Here is a 23,551-nt window from a genome sequence, read left to right as displayed (position 1 = left end):
CACGCCATTTCCTATTTCCTATCCCTCTCCCCAAAACTCCAGAGGTAAAGCTTACACAGAAATCACCCCCAAGCAGAGAGAAGGACTCTCACTGGAATAATTATTTTTAAGGCAACTGGAATAAACTTCATTGTCCTTTCCCCGAGGAGAGTAATAATTAACTATATAAGGTGACCACCAAGTCTGGAAACCAAGCAAATCCTTAATTAGTGATTTATGGATATTACATTACAATAAATGACAAAATAGTATTATTTGTATTATTAGACTTTATGACCATCCTATAGAATCTTTGGACTAGAAAAAAAATGAAGATTTTGTTTTCTCCTTGTAAAGCTGTTATCTTTAGTCTAGGCACAGCTAGTGCAACATGTTTCCACAACCTCCAGGCTCCATTCCCTTTACCAACTATTTACTCACAGGAGAGAAACACTGTCAACACCAACATTTAGCAGCATTTTCAAAATATGTTTCATTTTATTTTGAATAAAAAATAAACTATTCTTTTAGTCCAGTAATTCCACATGGTCTTTTTAGTCAGAGTCGTCAAGAAATAGAAAGGGTCCAAATAAATAAAATCAGAAACAAAAGCATTGAAGTGACAACTGGTACTACAGAATCCAAAATTTTGTATTAAAAAAAACACAAAAAACAAACAAACAAAAAACAACACAAAAAACAACTATGAACAGCTATATGCCAATAAGCTGGCCAATGTGGATGAAATGGACAAATTCCTAGAAAAGTACAATTTTCCAAAACTGAATCAGGAAACCTGAATAGGCCAATAACAACTGGTGACATTGAAGCAATAATAAAATAACTCCCAGCAAACAAAAGCCCTGGATGGCTTCACAGGGGGAGTTTTACCAATTATTCAAAGAAAAACTAACAACAGTACTCTTAAAACTATTCCAGGAAACTGAAGAGGAATGAACACTTCCAACCTCTTTTTATGAGGCCAGCATTACCCTAATTCTAAAACCAGATAAAGACACAACAAAGAAAGAGAATTAAAGACCAATATCCCTGATGAACATAGATGCTAAAGTACTCAACAAAATATTAGCAAATTGGATATAGCAATCTATTAAAAAGACCATACACCATGACCAAATGGGTTTTATCCCAGGGATGCAAGACTGGTACAATATTCACAAGTTAATAAATGTGATAGATCACATAAACAAAATAAAAGACAAAAATGTGATCATATTAATAAACACAGAAAAAGCATTTGACAGAATCAAATACCCATTTTTGATAAAAACTCTCAGCAAAATGGAACTAGCAGGATCATACCTCAATGTAATAAAGGCCACATATGACAAACTTACAGCCAACATCATACTCTATGGGCAAAAACTAAAACCATTTCCCCTAGGAATAGGAACACAAGACAGGAATGTCTGCTTTCATCACTCTCATTTATTATAGTATTGAAAATCTTAGCCAAAGTTATCAGACAAGAGGAAAATATATAAAAGGCATCCAAATTGGAAAGGAGGAAGTAAAATATCATTATTCACAGATGACATGATACTGTACATAGGAAACCCTAAAGACTCTATCAATAAGCTACTAGGTTTAATAAATAAATTCAGCAATGTAGCAGGATAACAAATTAACTCTGAGAAATTGATGGCATTTTTATACACTAATTGGCCTGGTGCATGAAATGGGTGCACTCAGAGATGGGGGAGGCAGGCAGTCCTTCAACCCAACCTGAGCCCTCTTGCAGTCTGGGAGCCATCAGGGGATGTCCAACTGACGGCTTAGGCCCACTCTCCCTAAGTCAGCAGTTGGACATCCTTAATGCTGCCAAGGAGGTGGGAAAGGATCCACCACTGCCTCTGTGCTCACCAGCCATGAGCCAGGCTTCTGGCTGAGTGGGACTACTCTGTGGGAGCACACTGACCATGTCATAGCGACCACTCGTTCTGCTGTTCAGTAGATTTGCATATTAGCCTTTTATTATATAAGATAATGAACTCTCAGAAAGAGGAACTAAACAAATAATAGTATTTACCATGCAACAAAAATAAATTAAAATACATAGGAATAAACTTAATTAAGGAAGTAAAAGATGTACTTGGAAAAGTATAGGATATTAGAAAAAGGATAGAAGAAGATATAAACCAATTGAAGAATATACCACATTCATGGATTTGTAGAATTAACATCATTACAATTTCCATACTACCGAAAGCAATCTGTAGATTCAATGCAATCCCTATTAAAATACCAATGGCATATTTCACAGATCTAGGACAAATACTCCAAAAATTTATATGGAACAAGAAAAAAAAATTCTGAATAGCTGCTGCAATTTTGGGAAAGAAGAATAAAGTTGGAAGGATTACAATATCAGATTTCAAGTAATACTAGAAATCCAATATAATAAAAACAGCCTGGTACTGGCACAAGAACAAGCATATAGATCAATGGAACAGAACAGAGACCCCATAAAATGGCTCAAGCCTTTATGCTCAATTAATATTTTATGAAAGAGGCAAGAGCAAACAATAGATTCAAGATTGTCTTCAATAAATGGTATTGGTAAAATTGGACAGATACATTAAGAAATATGAAAGTAGACTACCAACTTACACAATATACAAAAATAAACTCAAAATGTATAAAATACTTAAATGGAAGTCATGAAACTCTAAAAACCCTAGAGAAAACATAGTCATCAAAATCTCAGACATCTCTTGGTAGCATTATATGTTTGCCAATATATTTACCAGAACAAAGGAAACAAAAGAAAAAATAAGCAAAGGATATTACTTCAAGATAAAAATATTCTGCACAGCAAACAAAACAACAAAATTAAACAGGAGCCCACTGAATGGAAGAACATATTTTTCAATAATACATCTGATAAAGTGTAATACCTAAAATATATAAGAAATGATACAACGTAACAAAAGGAAAATAAAGAATCTAATTTAAAAATAATCAAAGGACCTAAATAGACACTTCTTCAAAGAGAACATACAGATAGATGTCAAAGAGGCATGAAAAAATGCTCAAAGTCACTAATCATCAGAGATGCAAATTAAAACAATAATGAGATATCACCTTACTCCTGTCAGAATGGATACCACCAGGAATCAACTAATGACAAGTGCTGGTGAGGATGTGGAGAAAAGGGAACCCTAGTACACTGCTGGTGGAAATGCAGACTGGTGCAACCATTATAAAAAACAGTGCATAGTTTCCTCAAAAAATAAAAAATAAAACTGCCTTTTGATCCAGTGGTCCCACTTCTAGGAATATATCCCAATAATACCAAAACATCAGTCAGAAATAATGAATGCACTCCTATGTTCATAGGTCTGGAATTTATAATAGCTAATAGCTAATAATTACAATAGCCCAAGTGCCCATCAGTAGATGAGTGGATAAAAAAGCTGTGGTACATTACACCATAAAAACTATGCAGCAGTAAAAGAAAAGAGGGATCTTTTACCCTTTGAGACAGCATGGAGAGACCTGTAGAATATTATGCTAAGCAAAATAATCCAGTCAGAAAATGACTATTATCACATGATCTTACTCAAATGTGGAATCTAATAAACAAAATAAACTGATGAACAAAAATAGATCCAGAGACATGGAAGCATGGAACAGACCATGGAATCTCAGAGAGAATGTGGGGAAGGATGGGTTTGTGGTAGGAGATCAACCAAAGAACTTATATGTATACTAGAAGCCCAGTGAGCAAGATTGCATGGCCCCACCCACATGGCCTCGCTCTGCTTGTAGTCCCTCCCACCTGTGCTGGTCTTTGGTCATTATGGTGCTAGGGCCACAGGCTTTTTATATAGATATGCATAATCCATGGACACAGACAATAAAGTGGTGAAGGCCTGGGAGTGGGGAGAAGAGGACATATGTAATACTTTCAACAAAAAATACTTAAAAAAAAGAAAAAGAAAGAAAGACGTTAACATAAAACAGCCATTCATTCCAACATGCTATATTCATACTATCTCAGGAAATTTCCCTTGGTAACCAAAGCAGGGGCTGTGTTTGTTGATATAAAATTTTAAGTTGGGAAAGATGAGCTATTATCAAGGCTATGATAGAAATCTCTGAAGCTTTTTTTGCATTCTATGCTAAATAAAAATCTATTAAAAACTGGTTTAACCATCACTCTGTACCTCAAAATACACAAGAATCAAACAACCATATAATTTAAGAACTTGAATGGATAGTCTATTAAATTATTCTAATGTATTTTGTGTGTGTGTGTAGTTGTTGATGTATAATCCTAATCTGAATTTTTTAATATTTGAGTAGAGTTGCTTATTATTATTTTTTTTACTATGTTGCATGATTGAGATAGTTTTATATTATAATTCTTTATCAGTGGAAATAAAACTTCATTTTCCCTCAGGAAAATTAATACACTGACTTTCTAGTTGAACTGCAATGTCAATTATGTATCCACATCGTAAGGCTTCCTCATGCTTGTTCAAATAACTAGTCATTTAAAAGAAACCTTTAATAGGAAGAGAATGACAGTAAAAAATAATCACACATTTAAGGTCGTTGAGAAATGATTGGGATTATTTGCAATTTTAGAAGTGGTACAGAGAAAGAAAGCAAATTTTACTTTTGTTCCATATTTTCAAATAGCATAGCAGATAATGTTAAAGGTATAGTTTATTTACTACTGTGGTAGCCAAACTTTAAAGATAGCACCCAGTGATCCTCTTCTGTTATTCACATGCTTTCCCCCTACCTCACTGAAGGGCTATACTGTGTAACCAATCTATCAAATCATAGGATAATACACAAATTGGTCAGGATGCCATCATGTAATGACTGATCAGCAGGCTTGTGTTCCCGACCCTGTAAATGGGCCCGAGGATGTTAGGCTTGCATTCCTGCCCCCTGTGCCTGCCTGGGAAATTGAGGCTCACGTCCCCACCCCCTGTACCTTTTTGAGACAATCCATCGAGGAGCTTTGGATAAGTGGGCGGAGACTACATCTTTGGGGGTGATGGATCGCAGGGCTCCCGGACTGTGACAGGGCACAGGTTAGGCTGAGGGATCCTACCCCCACCCTGCATGCACGAATTTCGTGTACTAGGCCAGTAGTATGAAATAATGATATATGACAATTAAGAGTAGGTTACTTATAAAAGAGAATTTGCTTGCCATGTCTTGGATTGCTTGCTCTGAGAGAAGCCAGTTTTCATGTTATGAGGACATGGAGAGGTCCACGTGGCAAAGATCTAAGGTCTCTTGCCAAAAGCTAGCTCCAGCTTGTCAGCTATGTGAGCAAATCTCCTTGGAAGAAGATTCTTTAGCCCTGACCAACATCTCCGCTTTGCATCCTAATGAGAGCTGCTGGGCCAGAACCACAGTTAAGCTGCTTGTGAATTCCTGACCTACAGAAACTGTGCAATAATAAATGTTATTGTTGATTTCAACCACTATATTTTGCAGTAGATTTATCATATAGCCCTGGGTAACTAATTAACTTCTCAATTAATAATTCTTTACATTATTATAATAATTATTACCAAATTATCAGTAGTGATAATAACAGTTACCATTTGTAGGGGCGTACTATACATGAGATAATTTAAATTCATCTATAGTCCTTGTAATATTTCTTCAGCATAGATTTCATTATTCTAATCCCACAAGTTAAAGAAATGAGTTCAGAGAGTTTAAATGGCTTGCAGAACATCAGACAGCTACAAATGGCAGAGCCAGGATTTGGATGAAATTCTGACTGTTCTTTTTACTCTGTGGTGTCACTCTTAACTAGTAGAATTGCCAGCCATAAATATAAGATGAGAAAGGCATTTGACTTTATGATGTGAAGCTACTCAAAAGTGATCCATCGCCAAAAAATACTACACACTTTCCTCATTTCTTGTTACTTACCTGGCATTTTACTTAAGCTTTTGTAATGCAAGTATATTTAGGTAGCATTAGCTTGCATAGCAGTTACTCTAATTGCAACTTGGGGATCAATATGGCTTCTCTTGGTAAGATCATAGCTGATGGTTAATGATTGTCATGGTTCAAAAGTAATATCTGAAACCTTTAGGTGTTCTTATGTGCTAATCTTATATCTAATTTCAATTTCAGAAACACACAGCAACTTCTATGTGCCCAACACTATGACAACCACAGGGACAGTTATTCTCAACCTGGAGAATAATTGTGTGCATCAGACTCACTGGGAGCTTTTTCAAAGTACACATGGCTGAGAAAGGAGATGAGAACTCTTGTGTAAGGGACACAGTGATAAAGTATCTCTGCTTTTTAGCAGCTCACAGTGTACAAAAAGAAACACATTCACTTCTTCTCATTCATCTCTGCAGATTCCGCTTTGTCACCCCTCTCTCTTAACACCACAGTGCCCCAGAACTCAGTCCTCAGGTCTCTCTTATTAGTAGTCTCCTCTCCATTCTTGAGACCTACCTAATTTAGTCTTATGGATTTAAATGCCACCTACATACTACAGTTCGCAAATTTCTATTTCCTGCCTGAACCACTTTCCATATTGGTGTGTACCTCTGTCCAATCGACACCTGTGAGGAATCTCAAACCTGACACTTCCCCAGCATCTTCTGGACTGCCCCTTAATCTATGAGCTCCAGTAGTCTTCCCCACTTCAGTGAACGGTGAGGCTGTTTTTCCCAGTGCTCAGGCCTAAATGTTTGGAATCATCATTGACTCTTCTCTCTTTATCCATGCCAATATTGGTCATTAAATCTCATTGGTGCCCAGCTGGTGTGGCTCGTTTGGTTGAGAGTCATCCCATGCACCAAAGATTGCCAGTTCATGTGCCCAAGTTTCAGAACCTATTCCTAGTAGGGGTTGGTGATGAGGGAGCCAGCCAATGTTTCTCATTGATATTTCTATCTCTCTTTCTCACTCTCCCTCTTTCTCTAAAATAAATAAATAAATAAATAAATAAATAAATAAATAAATAAATAAATAAATGAAAAAATAAAAAATAAATAAAAATGCATTTTAAAATTAAAAAAAAAAATCTCATGGCTACCTTCAAATCATATCCTGAAGTTTATTGTTTCTTACTAAATCTACCACTTACAGCCTGTCTAAGCCATCTTTATTCCACTCCCTGAATTGTGGCAAACATCTCTTAATTGATCTGGCTTCTACCCTGCTCTCTTAGAGACTGTTCTCAATAAAGTATACAAAGGGATTCTTTAAAAATAGATCAGGTCACTTCTCTGTTCCCATGTTTTCCCAGTTCACTAAAAATACAAGACAAAATTCTTACAGTACTTTGCACTTCTCAAATATACATCCTGATCACCCCTAACCACTCTGCCTGCCTGACCAACCCTAACCATTCTGCCTGCCTGATGCTCTTAACTGCTCGTCTGCCTGCCTGAGCACGCCTAACCATCTCTGTCTTGGCCCCCAAACCCAGGACCCAGGATTAACTCCTCTAGCCAGCTGCAGGGGTCCATAGAGCTACTGGTAGGAGGGAATTCTAGAAATAAACACATAGCTGGGTTAAGCACAGAAAGGCAACCTGAAGTTCTACTAGTACACCAGCTGTGCAGGACTAAGGGAAAAAACATGCACAGAGACCTGTGCAGAGATGCGCACAGTGCTGGGAAGAGTTGAGATTCCTTGCATTTACTCTGGCTTTTAACCCTGGATATCAATACAGAAACATTGCCACCCAGGCGTAGAATCACAAATTGACTCTTGTGTAAATACAACTAAAAGAGGCTGAGAAACAAAGAAATACTGCCTGCTTGAAAACAGGATTGTGACTTATGACACAGAGGGGCAGTGGAATGTAGGGAACTTCAATACTGTCCTTACTACATGAGAATAAACAGGCGTGCCAAATAGAACAGTAGAGGAAGTAAATGACCTTCATTACTGCATATTTTTATTTTTTATCTTTTACTTAAGAAACTAATTTTTTCCTTTTTTCTCATTTGATTTTACCTTTTTAATTGTTATATTTAATTTTTAATTAGTATTATTACTAATATTATTTTACCTTTTTTAAAGTTTTATTTTTTCTTTATTTTATATTATTTTGGTATTAGTGTCCTACATTCTATTTTTATTTTTCCTTTAGCATCATTTTACTCTATCAAAGCTTGACCTTTATGCCAACACTCTCTTTATCTTTTTCACTTTTTCCCTTTTGCTGTCCTGTTTCTTTTACCCTATTCCTGCTTTAAATTTCCCTATTCTTTCTTTTTACCCATGTTAAAAATTCATCTGACTTATATATCTAATTTCTGCTCCCCTGCTCCAAATCCATATACACTTCTCTCTTCTCTTTCTTCACTATCCAATTATTTTTCTATCTTCTCTCTCTCTCTCTCTTTTTTTTTTTTTTTGGCCTTCTTTCTCTCTGTCTTATTGTTGTTTGTTTATTGATTGTTTTGTTTGTTTGTGTGATTGTTTTTTCTTTTTTTACTTCTGTTTTTCCTCTTCTCACTTGTTGTTAGTTACTGTTTGTAGTTTGCATTCATCTCTGGGTGTTTGTTGTTTGCATTTTTTTTATTAGTTGTTCTATTAGAGTTTTCTCCCCATACAAGTAGTTTTCCCCCCTTATTTGTTTTATTCTCTTTCTTTTTTCTCTTACTTTTTTTCTTTTTTCAATATCATTTTGCACCCCTAATTTTCTTTTCTCTGGTGGTCACCTTTATTTGTGGTTATTAATATCATGGATACATTTGTGTTTAGTGTTTTGTGCCTTGTTGTGTTGTAATATGTGCCTTTAAGTCAACTAAGGAGAGAGAAAGCTACATAACCAGACATTGGAGAGGAGAGATCATGGGGAGACAAAGAAATAGTTTGCATACAAAGGAAAGGAGACATTACCTGAAAAGGAAGTAAATGAAATGGAGGCAAGCAATATGTCAGAGAAATAATTCAGAGAAATGGCCATAAGGTCGCTAAAAAGGTTGAAAGACAAATTCAACAATATGTGTAAGAACAAACAAGAAAATAAAAATGACATCACTGCAATAAAGAAATCAATAGAAAACATCAACAGTAGATTAGAAGAAATGGAAGACTGCATCAGTGAGCTAGAAGACAAGATAGGAAAAATACTCAAGCAGAGCAGCATCTAGGGGAAAAAAAATCTTAAAAAGCAAGAGAGCCTAGGAGAACTTTGGGACAATATAAAACAAAACAATATTCACATAATAGGGGTGCCAAATGGATAGAAAAGTGTTTGGAATAGAAATAGCAAGGAATAGAAAACCTGTTTGAAGAAATAATGATAGAAAACTTCCCTGATATAGGGAAGAAAAAACTTTCACAAGTCAAAGAAGCTTACAGAGTCCCAAACAAAATGAACCCCAAAAGACTAATGCCAAGACACATCATAATTAAATTGGCAAACACCAACGACAAACTAAAAATCTTAAAACTTAACTAAGGACATAAAAGACCTGTTCTAGGAAAAGTACAGGACATTGAAAAAAGAGATAGAGATAGACATAAACAAATGGAAGAACATACCATGTTCATAGATTGGTAGAATCAACATCATTAAAATGTCCATACCACCTAAAGCAATCTCTAGATTCAATGTGATACCTATTAAAATACCAATGGCATATTTCAAAGATCTAGAACCAATTCTCCAAAAATTCATCTGGAATTTAAAAAGACCCTGAATAGCCACAGCTATCATGAGAAAGAAGAACAAAGTTGGAGGGATCACGATACCAGACATCAAACTATATTACCAAGCACGGTTCTCAAAACTGCCTGGTACTGGCACAAGAACATAGATCAATGGTACAGAACAGAGAACCCAGAAGTTGACCCAAGCCATTATACTCAATTCATATTTGACAAAAGAGGCAAGAACATACAATGGAGTCAAAGCAGTCTTTTTAATAAATGATACTGGGAATTTTGGACAGATAGATGCAAAAAAAAAATGAAACTAGATCACCAACATATACCACAAACAAAAACAAACTCAAAATGGCTAAAGGACTTGAATATAAGATGGGAAACCATAAAAATCCTACAAGACTGTGTAGGCAGCAAAATTGCAGATGTATGTTGTAGCAATATCTTTACAGACACAGATCCTAGGGCAAGAGAGACTAAGGAGAAAATAAACAAATAGGACTACATCAAAATAAAAAGTTTCTGCACAGCAAAAGAAACCATCAACAAAACAATAAGAAAGTCCACTGCATGGGAAAACATATTTGCTAATGTTATCTCCAATAATGGTTTAATCTCCAACATTTAGAGGGAGTTAATACAACTTAACAAAAGGAAGATAAACAATCCAATAAAAAAAAATAGGCAAAGAACCTAAATAGACACTTAAGATGACATTCAGAAAGCCAAGAGACATTTGAAAACATGCTCAAAGTCACTAATCATCTGAGAGATACAAATCAAAATAACAATGAGGTACCACCTCACACCTGTCAGAATGGCTATCATCAACAAATCAACAAATGACAAGTACTAGAGGATGAAGAGAAAAAGGAACCCTTCTTCCCTACTGGTGGGAATGCGGACTGGTGCAGCCATTGAGGAAAACAATATGGCTTTTCCTCAAACAATTAAAAATGAAACTACAATTTGACCCAGCAATACCATTTCTAGGAATATATCCTTAGAAAACAGAAATATCAATCAGAAAGGATATATGAACCCCTATGTTCATAGCAGCACAATTTATAATAACTAAGATTTGGAATCAACCCAAATGCCCATCAGTAGATGAATGGATTAGAAAACTATTATATGATATATCTACACAATGGGATGTTATGCTACTATAAAAAAGAAGAAATTCTTATCATTTGCAACAGCATGGGTGGAACTGGAGAACATTATGCTAAGTGAAATAAGCCTGTCAGTGAAAGAAAAATATCACATAATCTCACTCATTTATGGGTAATAAAGAACATCATAACCTGATGAACAAAAAAATACAGAGGCAGAGAAACATTGAACAGACTGTCAAATTACAACTGGAAGGCTGGAGAGTGGTTGGAAGGGGAAGTAAGAGATCAAGCAAAGGACTTGTATGCATGCATATTATAAGCATAACCTATGGACGCAAGACACTGGTGTGTGTGTGTGTGTGTGTGTGTGTGTGTGTGTGTGTGCGCGCAAGCTACAGGGTAAGCAGGCCAGGGGAAGGTCAATGGGGGGAAAAGGAGACATATGTATTACTATTTGTAATACTTTAAACAATAAAATAAAAAAATTTTAAAGCACAATATGCTAATGATATCCTAAGGCCACTCAACTGCTCGCTATGATATGCATTGACTACCAGGGGGCAGACAGCCACCTGGTCAACCAGCTCCTATGATATGCTCTGACAACCAGGGGACAGATGCTCTGACTAGTAGGTTAGCTTGCTGCTGGGGTCCTGCTGATTGGGACTGAGTGAGATAAGCAACACGGGCTAGACATACCCTTGAGCCCTCCCACAATCCCTCCCTCGCTAACCTCTCAGGTCCCTCCCCAGCCCCGTGTACCTGTGGAGTCCCTTGACACTATTCATAGTGTTGACATACTGACATTTCCTCAAACAATTAAAAATGAAACTACAATTTGACCCAGCAATACCATTTCTAGGAATATATCCTTAGAAAACAGAAATATCAATCAGAAAGGGGCAGTCTAGGCTGAGGGAGCCCCCCTCCAGTACATGAGTTTTCTTTCATTTTTTAAAAATCAATCTTTATTGTTCATATTATTACAAAAGTTCCTCATTTTTTCCTCCCTCCACCAGGTTCCCACCCTCTGCCTTTTCCCCATACCCCATTGTCCTTGTCAATAGGTGCACAGTTTATGTTCAGTCTCTTCCCTCATCCAACACTCCTCTTTCCCCTGAGAATTGTCAGTCCACTCCCCTCCTGTATCTCTGATTCTATTAGAATCAACAGTTAATATTGTTCATCAGGTTTTTTAATTTCCTTGTTTTTTTTTAATTAATAAACTTTTATATTTTTAAGAATAAATTTTAAAATCTAATAATTTTAAACCTTGTTTTTTCTGCCCTGAGAACTGAGAAGCAAACTTGTTTACATGAAAACTTGCCCTTAGGCTATCAAAAGGCATAGCCATTCAAATGTAAATGAACACATTGTTTAAAGATAGCTGCTGGCTGGAATTGGATGACCTGTTCTGGGTGGGAAGGGCTTGTCCTCCCCTTTCTCCATTAAAATTATGGTGTTAGCTTTAAAACCTCTTTTTGGCAAGAGATCTTAAACTTTCAGAACTTTACATTTTTCGGGTAGCAAATCAATTACTTAGCATTTTCTCAAGTCAATAATACCTCCACATTCCCAAGGATACACTTCTAACAAAAGACACATCCAAATAGATCAACCAACCTCATCCAGACCCCACATAAGGCACTCACAGATCAACACCCCAGCGCTACAACAACTCAACACATCCAGATCTAAGCCTTCATCACTTGATTCAGCAGACTTTCAAGTTCCCCCAAAAGTTTCCAGCCATGTCTGAGAAGCAGCCCTGGGGCATGGGCAGGCAAGGAGCGAGCTGTTCCAGACCCAGATGCTCTGGGCCTGGCCGCTGCTGCTCTGGGCCAGGCTGCTCTAGGCCTGGATGCTTCCAGCCTGGCTGCTCTGGGCTTGGCTGTTTCTGCTCTGGGCCTGGCTGCTTCCCACCTGGCTGCTCCGGCCCAGCTGCTCTAGGCCCAGCTCTTCTGGGCCCGGCTGCTCCGGGCCTGGCCACTCCCGGCCTGGCTGCTCCGGGCCTGCCTGCTAGTGCATGAGTTTTCATGCACCAGGCCTCTGATGAATTAATATTATAATGATAACTGCCAGGCATCTAATATGTACTCAATAGATATTTAATGATTAACTGAATTAACCATATAGTACAGTTTAAAAAAAAAACACCTACCATATTTTTCGGACCATAAGACACACTTTTTTTTCCCCCAGAAGTGGGGGGGAAAGTCCCTGCGTCTTATGGTCCAAATATAGCCTATACATATACTTTTAAAAAAAAGTTTTTTTACTTGCCCGGCTCTGTGTGGTCTCTGTGTGCTTGCCTGGCTCTAAAATGGTTCTAAATGCTGCTGTTTACTTTACAGGGTTGATTACATGTGTTTATGACTGTGATGTTGGGTTTTAATGCACATAAAATATTTTAGGACACTATTTGTTTCAGAATTTTTTTTTCTTCATTTCCCTTCTCTAAAAACTGGTGCGTCTTATGGTCCGGAGTGTCTTATGGTCCGAAAAATATGGTATATCTATCTTAATTGATAGTCAGTGCTTGTGAATCTTCATTTCCAAAAAGAAATTTCTAGAAAAATATTTAAAATTTTAATTTATTTACTTAGTATCATTTAGTATGTTATTTATAATTTGTATCTTATTTTGAGTATTATTAATAATGATTTAAATAGACATTTATTATTTTGGAAAGAAGTTGCTGCATCATTTAGTATGATTTATTGTATGTCTTGGGACCAGAAAATGTTTGTGATGGAATTAATTTTCTGTTTCATTATGAAAATAGATGGATTGCAGCATGATATATTGGCAAGAGGGCTGGACTGTGAATCAAAAGACATGAATTTAATTTTCAACTCACCCACTTACTATACAATATCGAGAATCTGTTTTTCTTCTCAGAACTTTTAATTTTGTCATCCATAAAAATAGGGCTATTCTCATAGGAATAGCTGTCCCTCAGATTTTGGGGTGGGTAGCTATCCTTTGTAATAAAAAACTAGCTATAAATGTAAATTTACAGAAAGTATGATGTGATTTTTAGAGCATATTACTTAACAGGAAACTTCTATAGAGATACATTTATCCCACAAATTAGTCCAGACTTGTAACACATATGTGATTTCTCCTCCTCAGATGGTTTTCCACTCCAGCAATGCTCCCTTGTTACAAATCAAGATGGTACTGTAGCAATCTCAATTTCCCAAAATAACTGTTTGATTATAACATATATATCCCCAATAATATATATATTAGTAGAAAAGAGCAAGTATATAGGAAAATAACGCCCTTTGCTAGTTCTTCTTCAATTTTTCTTTTATTATGTCAGAGGATAATGATTAATTTATAAACTGGACATCAAAAAGATTCTTTGAACCCAGTAACCTCTGACACAGGAAGTAAGTAGCCTGAGTACTGTTTTCTGAAGGTAGAATGGCCAGGAAAACTCTTCTTTTGTAATAGATAGGCCTGCTGTAATGTCTTGGTTTGGTTTTAAATGTTAATAGCTATAAACTCATAAGCCCCTTTATGCAGCAAACTTATTAGTAAAATGAGATATGTAATGGTTGATATCTTTCAATATTAAGTAAAATTGGAGCCAGTTGTAATTTATAGGACATATATCACTAAAACAAAATCTTTTAAAGACTTCATATTTTACAGTGCACCAAGGCACCTTTATTTTAGCTGGTAATGGATGGTAATTTGAATGTTCTAGAATAAGCTTGATAAAAAAAAAGCAAGAATGATTTCAAAATGGCACAAAATCCTTTTCAGGGAAGCCAAAGTAAAAGTATAATATACTTAAGAGCATTTGCTCAAAATCTCGGTTGAAATAAAGTCCCCTTTACTTTCTTGAGATAGAAGTTGCTATTTGAAGCTAGTATGATAGTTTTGTTTAAATGAGGCTTAGGGTCAGACTGAGTCAGTATCACTTGATACATCTCACCTGACCTTCTCGGTAGGCCTCCACAAGGCTCAAAATTGGGGAAGAGTGAAAAATTTTGAGCCAGGTCAACAAGTTGCCCAATTGTAGTGAAATGTAGGAACAGCACCAGCCCGGTTCAAGCTTGACAACTATCTTGGGTAGGAGAGAGCCCTGATTTGTCACATTTTCTGGTTCTTTTAAAAATATCTTTATTGTTGAAATTATTATAGATGTCCCTCTTTTCCCCCCCATAGCTCCCCACCACCCAGTTCCCATCCCACCCCAGGCCCTTGCCACCCTATTGTATCTTTCCATAGGTAATGCATAGATGCATATAAGATCTTTGTCTAATCTCTTCCCACACCCACCTTCACCCCCTTCCCTCTGAGAATCTCAGTCTGTTCCATTTCCATGACCCTGATTCTATTCCATTCACCAGTTTATTCTGTTCATCAGGTTTTTTATTTATTTGATTTTTAGATCCATTTGTTGATAGATATGTATTTGTTGTCACTTTGTTGTAAATAATTTTTTATCTTTACTTTTTTCTTCTTCCTCTTCTTAAAGAATACCCTTCAGCATTTCATATACTACTGATTTGGAGGTGATGAACTCCTTTAGCGTTTTCTTGTCTGTGAAGCTCTTTCTCTGATCTTCAATTCTAAATGACTAGAGGCCTGGTGCACAAAATTTGTGCGGGGGAGGGAGGGTGGCGAGGGCAGGGGTGTCCCTCAGCCCAGCCTGCACCCTCTCCAATCTGGGACCCCTCGAGGGATGTCCGACTGCCCTTTTAGGCCTGATCCCAGTGGACATCCCTGGGCAGTTGGACATCCCTCTCACAATCCAGGACTGCTGGCTCCCAACTGCTTGCCTGCCTGCCTTCCTGATTGCCCCAATCGCTTCTGCCTGCCACACTTATCACCCCCTAACCACTCCCCTGCCAGCCTGATTAATGTCTAACTGCTTCCCTGTCAACCTGTTTGCCCCCAGCTTCTCTCCTCTGCTGGCCTGATCACCCCTACTGCTCTCTCCTGCAGGCTTGATCACTCCCAATTGCCCTCCTTGCAGACCCGGTGCCTCCCAACTGCCCTCCCCTGCTGGCTATCTTGTGGTGGCCATCTTGTGTCTACATGAGAGCAGGATCTTTGACCATATGGGGGCAGCCATCTTTTGTGTTGGAGTGATGGTCAATCTGCATATTACTCTTTTATTATCAATAGATAGGATAGAGGTCTGGTACACAGGTGGGGGGCCAGCTGGTTTTGCCCTGAAGGGTGTCCTGGATCAGGGTGGGGTTCCCTTGGGGCGTGGGGTGGCCTGAGCGAGAGGCCTGTGGTGGTTTGTAGGCTGGCCATGCCCCCTGGCCACCCAAGCAGAGGCCCTGGTATCTGATATTTATTTACCTTCTATAATTGAAACTTTGTAGCCTTAAGTGGAGGCCTAGGCCGGCAAGGACAGGCAGAAAGCTTGACTTCCTCTATCACCTGGGAAACTCAAGCCTTCCTCCTGCTTTCTCTGTGGCCACAGCCATAATGGCTGGGTTAATTTGTATATTAGCTGTGATTGGTTGGTGGATGTGGCTTGTGGTTGTAGCAGAGTGATGGTTAATTTGCATATTATCTTTTATTATATAGGATAGATTTGCTTGGTAATCTTGGTTGTAGGTTCTTGCTATTCGTTACTTTGAATATTTCTTGCCACTCCCTTTTGGCCAGCATAGTTTCTGTTGAGAAATCAGATGACAGTCAACTGAGAGTATGGGTATTCTCTTGTAGATAACTAACAGTTTTTTTCTTGCTGCTTTTAAGATTCTCTGTCTTTTGCCCTTGGCATTTTAATTATGATGTGTCTTCGTGTGGTCCTCTTTGGATTCCTCTTGTTTGGGGTTCTTTGTGCTTTCTGGACTTATAAGTCTATTTCTTTCACCTGGTAGAGGAAGTTTTTTGTCATTATTTCTTCAAATAGGTTTTCAATCTCTCTCTATCTCTCTCTCTCTCTCTCTCTCTCTCTCTCTCTCTCTCTCTCTCTCTCTCTCTCTCTCTCTCTCCTTCTGGCATCCCCATAATTCTGTTGGTATGCTTAGAGTTGTCCCAGAGGTTCCTTACATTATCTTCATATTTTTGGATTCTTTTTTCTTTTTGCTATTCTGGTAGGGTATTTTTTGCTTCTTCGTATTTCACATTATTGACTTGATTCTTGGGACCCTCTAGTCTATGGTTGAATCCCTGTATATTATTCTTTATTTCAGCCAGTGCTTAATTTATGACTGGTCTTTTTCCATTTTTTTTGGCATTCTCACTAAGATCCTTGAAGGTCTCACTAAATTCCTCAGAGGTTTCTAGAAGCTCTTGAGTAACCTTATAACTGTGGTTTTGAACTCTACAGTATATCCAGTAGTTTGATTTCTCCCATTTCTTTCATTTGTGACATATTTGTCCTGTATTTTGGCTGCTTCCATGTGTTTGTTTCTATGTATTGGGGAGCTAAGCTATAATGGGTGCCATGACTAAGTCCCCTTGAGTTGATAGAGTGGCCTTGTGTAGAAGGTGTCCTATAAGGCCCAGTAGATCAGCCTCTCCAATCACCTGAAGTGGACACTCTTGGTGCACCCCTTTGTGGGCTGTGTGCACAGTCTTGTAGTTGAGACTTGATTGCTGTTGGTGTCACTGGGAGGAATTGACCTCCAGGCTAACTAGCTGTGGAGACCAGCTATGACCACAGTGGGAGAACTAGTATGCAAGAGACACCCTTATGTGGCAGGACTTTCTTCAATGGGGCTTTGGTGCTCACTGAGTCTGCCCCTTGAGTGTGTCACTTATGGATGTGAAGAGTTATAATCTGGTATGGTCTCACACTGACCTCTGGGTACACTGGCTCTTGGATCTCCAAGGAGGTGCAAAGTCAGCCACTGCCAAGGGCCACCCAGCAGGAGATATAGAGATATGCAAATTCCTCCTCTTTGTATTGGGTTTGGAAGTGCCCAGAAGAGGCCCAGGTATGAAACAAGGCAGGCTGGTGCTGGTGCCGGTCTTGGGCATTTTATTGATAGCTTTAGGGCTCCGTGACCCAGCTGCAGCTTGTTTGATAGGATTTAGTCTGAGAAAGGACAGGCCGTTCATATGCAAAGGCCCCTGTACACAGCTTGGGTGGGGTTGTACTTTGGGTGGGGCAGGGTCTCAGGAAATCTCCTGGGTGGAGAGAACAGAAATGTCTGCCAGTCAGCCCTGCCCTGGGGAATTTCCAGCATGGGAACAAAGACCTCTGGGAACACCTCCATCTGGAAGAAAGCTGCCCCCACATTCCTGTCCCAATGCCAGACAATCCAGTTTCTCCCCGTATCTGACTTGGTCCCCAGAGTCTCACCTGGCACTGGAGCTCAGAGGAAGTGGGAGCTTGTAAATTAAGTGTGCAGTGCCAGCCTTTCAAGAGAAGCAGCTGGGTCTCTAGCAGCCTGGTGTCACTCAGCCCTAATATGCACTTGTTTTTACAGTCCATAGTTCTTACTCTCAGTAGGGACTTCTTTCCCAGCTCTGGGATCCTGAGCTGGGGGTCTAGTGTGGGGCTGGGACCCCTGCTCCTCAGGTGGTTTCTGCAGAGGTGATCTCCCTCCTGGTTAAAACAGGGGCACTCCTGGGTGCCATGCCAGCCTGTTCCATGTCTCCACACCTCCTACAAGTCTCGGTGTGCTTTCTTCTTACATCTCTAGTTGTAGTACTTCCACTTAGGCAGCTTTCCTGCAGTTCTGGATGATAGTTTGTATTTTAGTTGTAATTTTGATGTGGTTGTGGGAGGCATGTTGGTTACCTATGCCACCATCTTGGTTCTTCTCCTGCTGATTCTTATAGAATAAATATTTCTACCTTGGCCGGTTTCAAGCTATAAATGGTTTAACAACCTGTTTACAACATTCTTGAAAACTTAACAGGCAGTTCTCACAATCTATGAGCTGACTTGAGCACAGTAATGAGAAGTAAAGTATGGAGGGAGGAAAGAGATGGTCCCACCACCATCCTGTGCCAATGAGGGTTGAGAGAAGAGATTACTCTTAAGCTCAAGAGTTGACCAAAACAACATAGAGAATTAATGGTATTTTTTTTTTAAGTTACTACTGCTTAGCAACATAACCCCTTTTCCTCCATTTCCTATGTGAAATCTGCAGCAAATTTGACATTGATCTTTACTGAGAAAGCTGAAATATAAAAATTCAACACTGATTACTATTGAGGGAGCACTCAACATATGGGTAAAGAAAGAGTAAAGTTTAACAGGTTACATACACACGCACACTCCTTTAATTTTATGCTAAGAAATTGGGAAAGTAGGAAGAATGAATTGGGTTAATGGACTGGCTGAAGTGACTAACTACTGAGCAAGGCTTTCCCACAGCTGTGAATAGGAAGAGTGAGTGAAAGTCAGCATTGGGGAAAGTTATTAAGTAGAATCTATAAGCCATGGAATAAGTAAATGTTGCTTTGAATTTGTCCAATGTATAGTTGTTGTTTTTTTAACCTCATTAAATTTCATATTTATATTTAAATGTATATTTCCCATGTTAACAAGAACAATAAGCTGGAGATTGTGTTAGGCTAGAAATTAGAAATGATTAGTCTTTCAGGGTCTCAGAGGGAAAGTTACAGTCTAGAAGGGGAAGTCAACATGTAAATGCAAAATGAAATTCAATGTGAGAAAGTCTATTATAGGAGTACAGAGGCCCGATACAGGGAAATATGTGCAAGAATAGGCCTTCCTTTCCAGGCTGCCGGCACTGACTTCCCTCTGGCACCAGCATATTCATGAAAAAGGTGAAGGGATTAAGTACAAATTGGCAATTATTTAAATAGTCACGAGGATGTAAAATACAGCATAGGGAATAGAATCAATAACATTGTAATAACTATGTAAAGTGTCAGATGGAGACTAGACTAAGATTATCACTTTGTAAGGTATGTAATTGTTTATTCACTATGTTGTTCACCTGAAATTAATATAACATTGTATGTCAACTGTAATTGCAAAGTAAATTTTAAAAAACATATTTATTTAAATATACTGTAGGTTCATAGAATTTTGAGTTTTAGATATTTGATCCCCTAACAATGGCTGATGTATATTGCTTATTATCTTAGTTATATCACCATGGAAAATATAATTTTATCCCAATAGTGAATATTTGAAATATTTTTGAGGAATAAATGATGAACAGCAAACTATAACTTAAATGTACAGTGTATACACCAACACTCCAATCTAATTTGAACATATCTACTACCCAAAGATGCTCTTTCCATTTATTCTCCCTACCACTGCATGCTAGTGTTTATATCCAGGTAACCCCTGATATACTTTCTGCCACTATAGATTAGTTTTCATTTCCTGGAATGGAAACTACATTGAGTACTCTTTTTTAGTTGAGTTTTTTTCATCCAGCATAATTATTCTGATAATTATTCTGAGATTGATCCATGTTCCTGTAGATTTCTATAATTCCTTCATTTTTATCACCAAATAACAACATTTTATAGTACTATGTTTACACAACTTGTCTATCCATTTACTTCTTAATGGATATTTATTTATTTATTTATTTATTTTTATTTATTTCAGAGAGGAAGGAAGAAGTAGAGAGAGATAGAAACATCCATGATGAGAGAGAATCATGAATCGGCTGCACCCTGCAATTCCCCCACTCCACTAGGGATCAAACCCATAACCCAGGCATGGGTTTGATGCCCTTGACCAGAATTGTACCTGAGACCTTTCAGTTCGCAGGCCAATGCTCTATCTACTGAGCCAAACTGGCTAGGGCTGAATGGACATTTATACGATTTACGGTTTTGGCTATTACAAGTAAAGCTGCATGGACATCAGCGTACAAATCTTTGTGTGGATATAAGGTTTCATTTCTCTTCACTAAAAACATAGGAGTGGAATAGCTGGCTTTCATGTCAGGTATATGTTTACCTCTTGAAGAAACTACAAAATGGCTTTATGAAGTAGTTGCATATTTTACATTACCACCAGTGGTGTGTTGAGTTCCAGTTACTCCACTTCTTGCTAAAGTCTATGGTCTGGTCTGTCTTTTCAATTTTAGTTTTTATAGTGACTATGTAGTGGTATCTCATTGTGATTCAAATTTAATTTCCCTAGTAACTAGTATTATTCAGCATCTTTTCATGTGTGATTTGCCATTCATCTATCATCTTTGATGAATATTCAAATCTTGTGCCAAATTTTTAATTGGGCTGTTTGTCTTATTTTTGAGTTTTAAGAGTTCTTTGTATATACTGGATTCAAGTTCTTTATCAGGTATGTGTTGTGCAAATATTTTTTCTAATCCATGACTTGCATTTTCTTTTTCTTTACAGTGTTTTTTTGAAAAGTAACCTTTAATTTTGATGACATTTAACTTACATAGATATCTTTTATAGTTTGTACATTTTGTGTAAATATGTACAAAACCAAAGAACATTGAGGTTTTTAAAAAAATGTTTTTTTTCTAGAAGTTTTCCAATTTTTGTTCTTACATTTAGGTTAATGGTACAATTTGGGTTCATATTTGTAGAAGGAGTGAGGAAAGAGTTGAGAATTTTAAAAGTAGGTATCTAGCCAATCATTTTAGCAGCATTTGTTGAAAAGATTATTCTTTTCCCATTGAATTACCTTGTTGAAAAGCTTTCTGGTTTTTCTAATTTTTCATTAATTTCTTTATCTGTCTTGATATAAATAAGGCACTGCTTTGATTATTGTAACACTGAAGTAAATTCTAAAATCAGATAGTATAACTCTTCCAAATTTGTTGTTCATTTTAAAATTCTTTTGGCTATTTCAGATCTTAAAATTTCCATGTGAATTTTAGAATCATTTTTTCTATTTTTACAAAAAGTACTGCTAGAATTTTTTTTATTAAAATTGCATCAAACATATAAGTCAATTGGGAGAAAATTAAAATCTTAATAAATCCTGAGTCTTTTAACCTATGGAGATGGCATATTGCTATATATATTTAGGTCTTCTTTAATTGCTCTTAGCAATTTTTGTACATTTAAGTGTATGGGTCCTGCACATCTTTAGTCAAATTTATTCTTAGGTATTTTATATTTTTATGTTACTATAAATTGTTTAAAATTTTAATTCAGGTTGTTTGCTGCTAGTGTATTAAAATATAATTGATTTAGTATTTTGATCTGGTATCCTGAAAATTTTGCTAAGTTATTAGTTCTAATAGCTTTTTTTGTGTGCATTTCTCAGATGATCATGTTCTCTCTGAATAAAAAGTTTAGTTCTTTCTTTTTAATCTGGATGGTGTTATTTCTATTTCTTGCCTTATTGTATGGGCTAGACGTCCATCCAGTGCAGTGTGTTATAGAGATGGTGAGAGTGGACATCCTTGACTTGATCCTAATGTTAGGGGAAAAGCATTCAGTCCTTCACAATTATGTATGATCCTAGCTGAAGTGTTTTTTTGTTGTTGTTGATGATGTCCTTTTTCAAGTTGTATAAATTCACTTCCATACTGAGTTTGTTGAGTGTTTGTCATGGCTGAATGTTGAACTAGGTTTAATGCTTTTTTCCCCTTTTTTGTATCGAGAGTATTTTTTTTTCTTAATATGTTTTCATTGATTTTTGGAGAGAGAGAAGGAGAGAGGGATAGAGAGATAGAAACATTGATGAGAGAGAAACATCATCTTTTGGCTGCCTTCTGCATACCCCATACAGGGGGTTGAGCCTGCAATTTGCTATATGGGGGCGAGGGGAGTGATTTTCCTGACAAGATTCTTTACTGTCCTCTTCCTTCTCCACCCCTTCACAACATATACTCTTTCTTCCTGTTTTAGACCTTTGCTCTCAAACTGCTGGCAACTAATGACTAAGGTATTAATTGAAATAAAATTTAAGTTTTTTTTTTAATCCAAAAGTATAGTTGCATTTTAAATGATAACGCTTACAGACTAACGAATAAGCTGTAATTAAAGGAATTGATACTTGATGATGGAATTTCAGATAGAAGGAAATCTATGGTGTACTGAAGTCCTATATAACTGTACCACTGTGCCTACAGATTGAGCCCAATCTGTTTTTTTAGTATACTGTTCATACTTAAAATTTAAGATGATTCTTTTGGAGAAATTTTATCTATATATCCCAAGATAAATCCATCAACTAAACTCTAAAAAAAATGATAAACTATATATTTATAATAAACACTTATCAAATACATTTATTTGTCAATGAGTTGAAGCTAAGATGAAATGGCCATAAGATAGAAATGTGAGTTTGTGTGCTATCATTGTTTGTAATACTAGATATGACTTATGTTCAGATTACACATTCTTAAATCAGCATAGTAATTCTTTGTGAATTGTATGTTCTGGAAGTTTTGAAATGGGTATACATTTACTTATTTCTCCTTTATTTTAGAAAAAAAAAAACTTAGAGGATTAAAATTAGTATATTTTAAAAGTGTCCTTTAGGACATGCATATATTTGCTTAGCAGTATGTGAGATCTTTATTTTCTAACTTTGTTAATATTTGATTCTTAGGTATTCAGAGAATGACTATCTTCGGATTATCACAAATGTACAGAGCTGTCCATGGAAACGACAAGTAGAAGAATATAAGAATTTTAGGTAAAAGTTTTCTTCATAAATAATATGAGTTAATATGAGATTTTCTTTGTAGGGAAATAAGCAACATGTTAAAAAGAAAAGTAGATGGGGGAAAGGAGATATAGGTACTACTATGTGTAATACTTTAAACAGTAAAAATAAATTTTTAAAAATGTATTGTTTAAAATAAATCTATAATAATAAAAGTATAATATGGTAATTAGACTGGATGTCCTTCTGGACGGCCTTCCAGAGGAAGCCAGGGCTG

The 23,551-nt window shown here is 37.0% G+C and overlaps 1 protein-coding gene across 1 annotated transcript in view; it reads left to right on the top strand.

The window, feature by feature from the left end:
- Nucleotides 1-23,551, top strand: part of ST8SIA6 (ST8 alpha-N-acetyl-neuraminide alpha-2,8-sialyltransferase 6) — an 82,468-nt gene that overhangs the window by 5,782 nt on the left and 53,135 nt on the right. Inside the window, exon 2 of the mRNA XM_045587844.1 lies at nt 23,218-23,304. Coding sequence (XP_045443800.1) covers nt 23,218-23,304 — 87 coding nt within the window. The remainder of the gene's footprint in view (nt 1-23,217; nt 23,305-23,551) is intronic.

The sequence above is a fragment of the Pipistrellus kuhlii genome, unplaced genomic scaffold, assembly GCF_014108245.1.
Source record: "Pipistrellus kuhlii isolate mPipKuh1 unplaced genomic scaffold, mPipKuh1.p scaffold_m20_p_1, whole genome shotgun sequence".
NCBI classification, from domain to species: Eukaryota; Metazoa; Chordata; class Mammalia; order Chiroptera; family Vespertilionidae; genus Pipistrellus; species Pipistrellus kuhlii.
The sequence above is the reverse complement of the archived record's forward strand: the minus strand, read 5'-3'. Positions and strand labels throughout refer to the sequence as shown.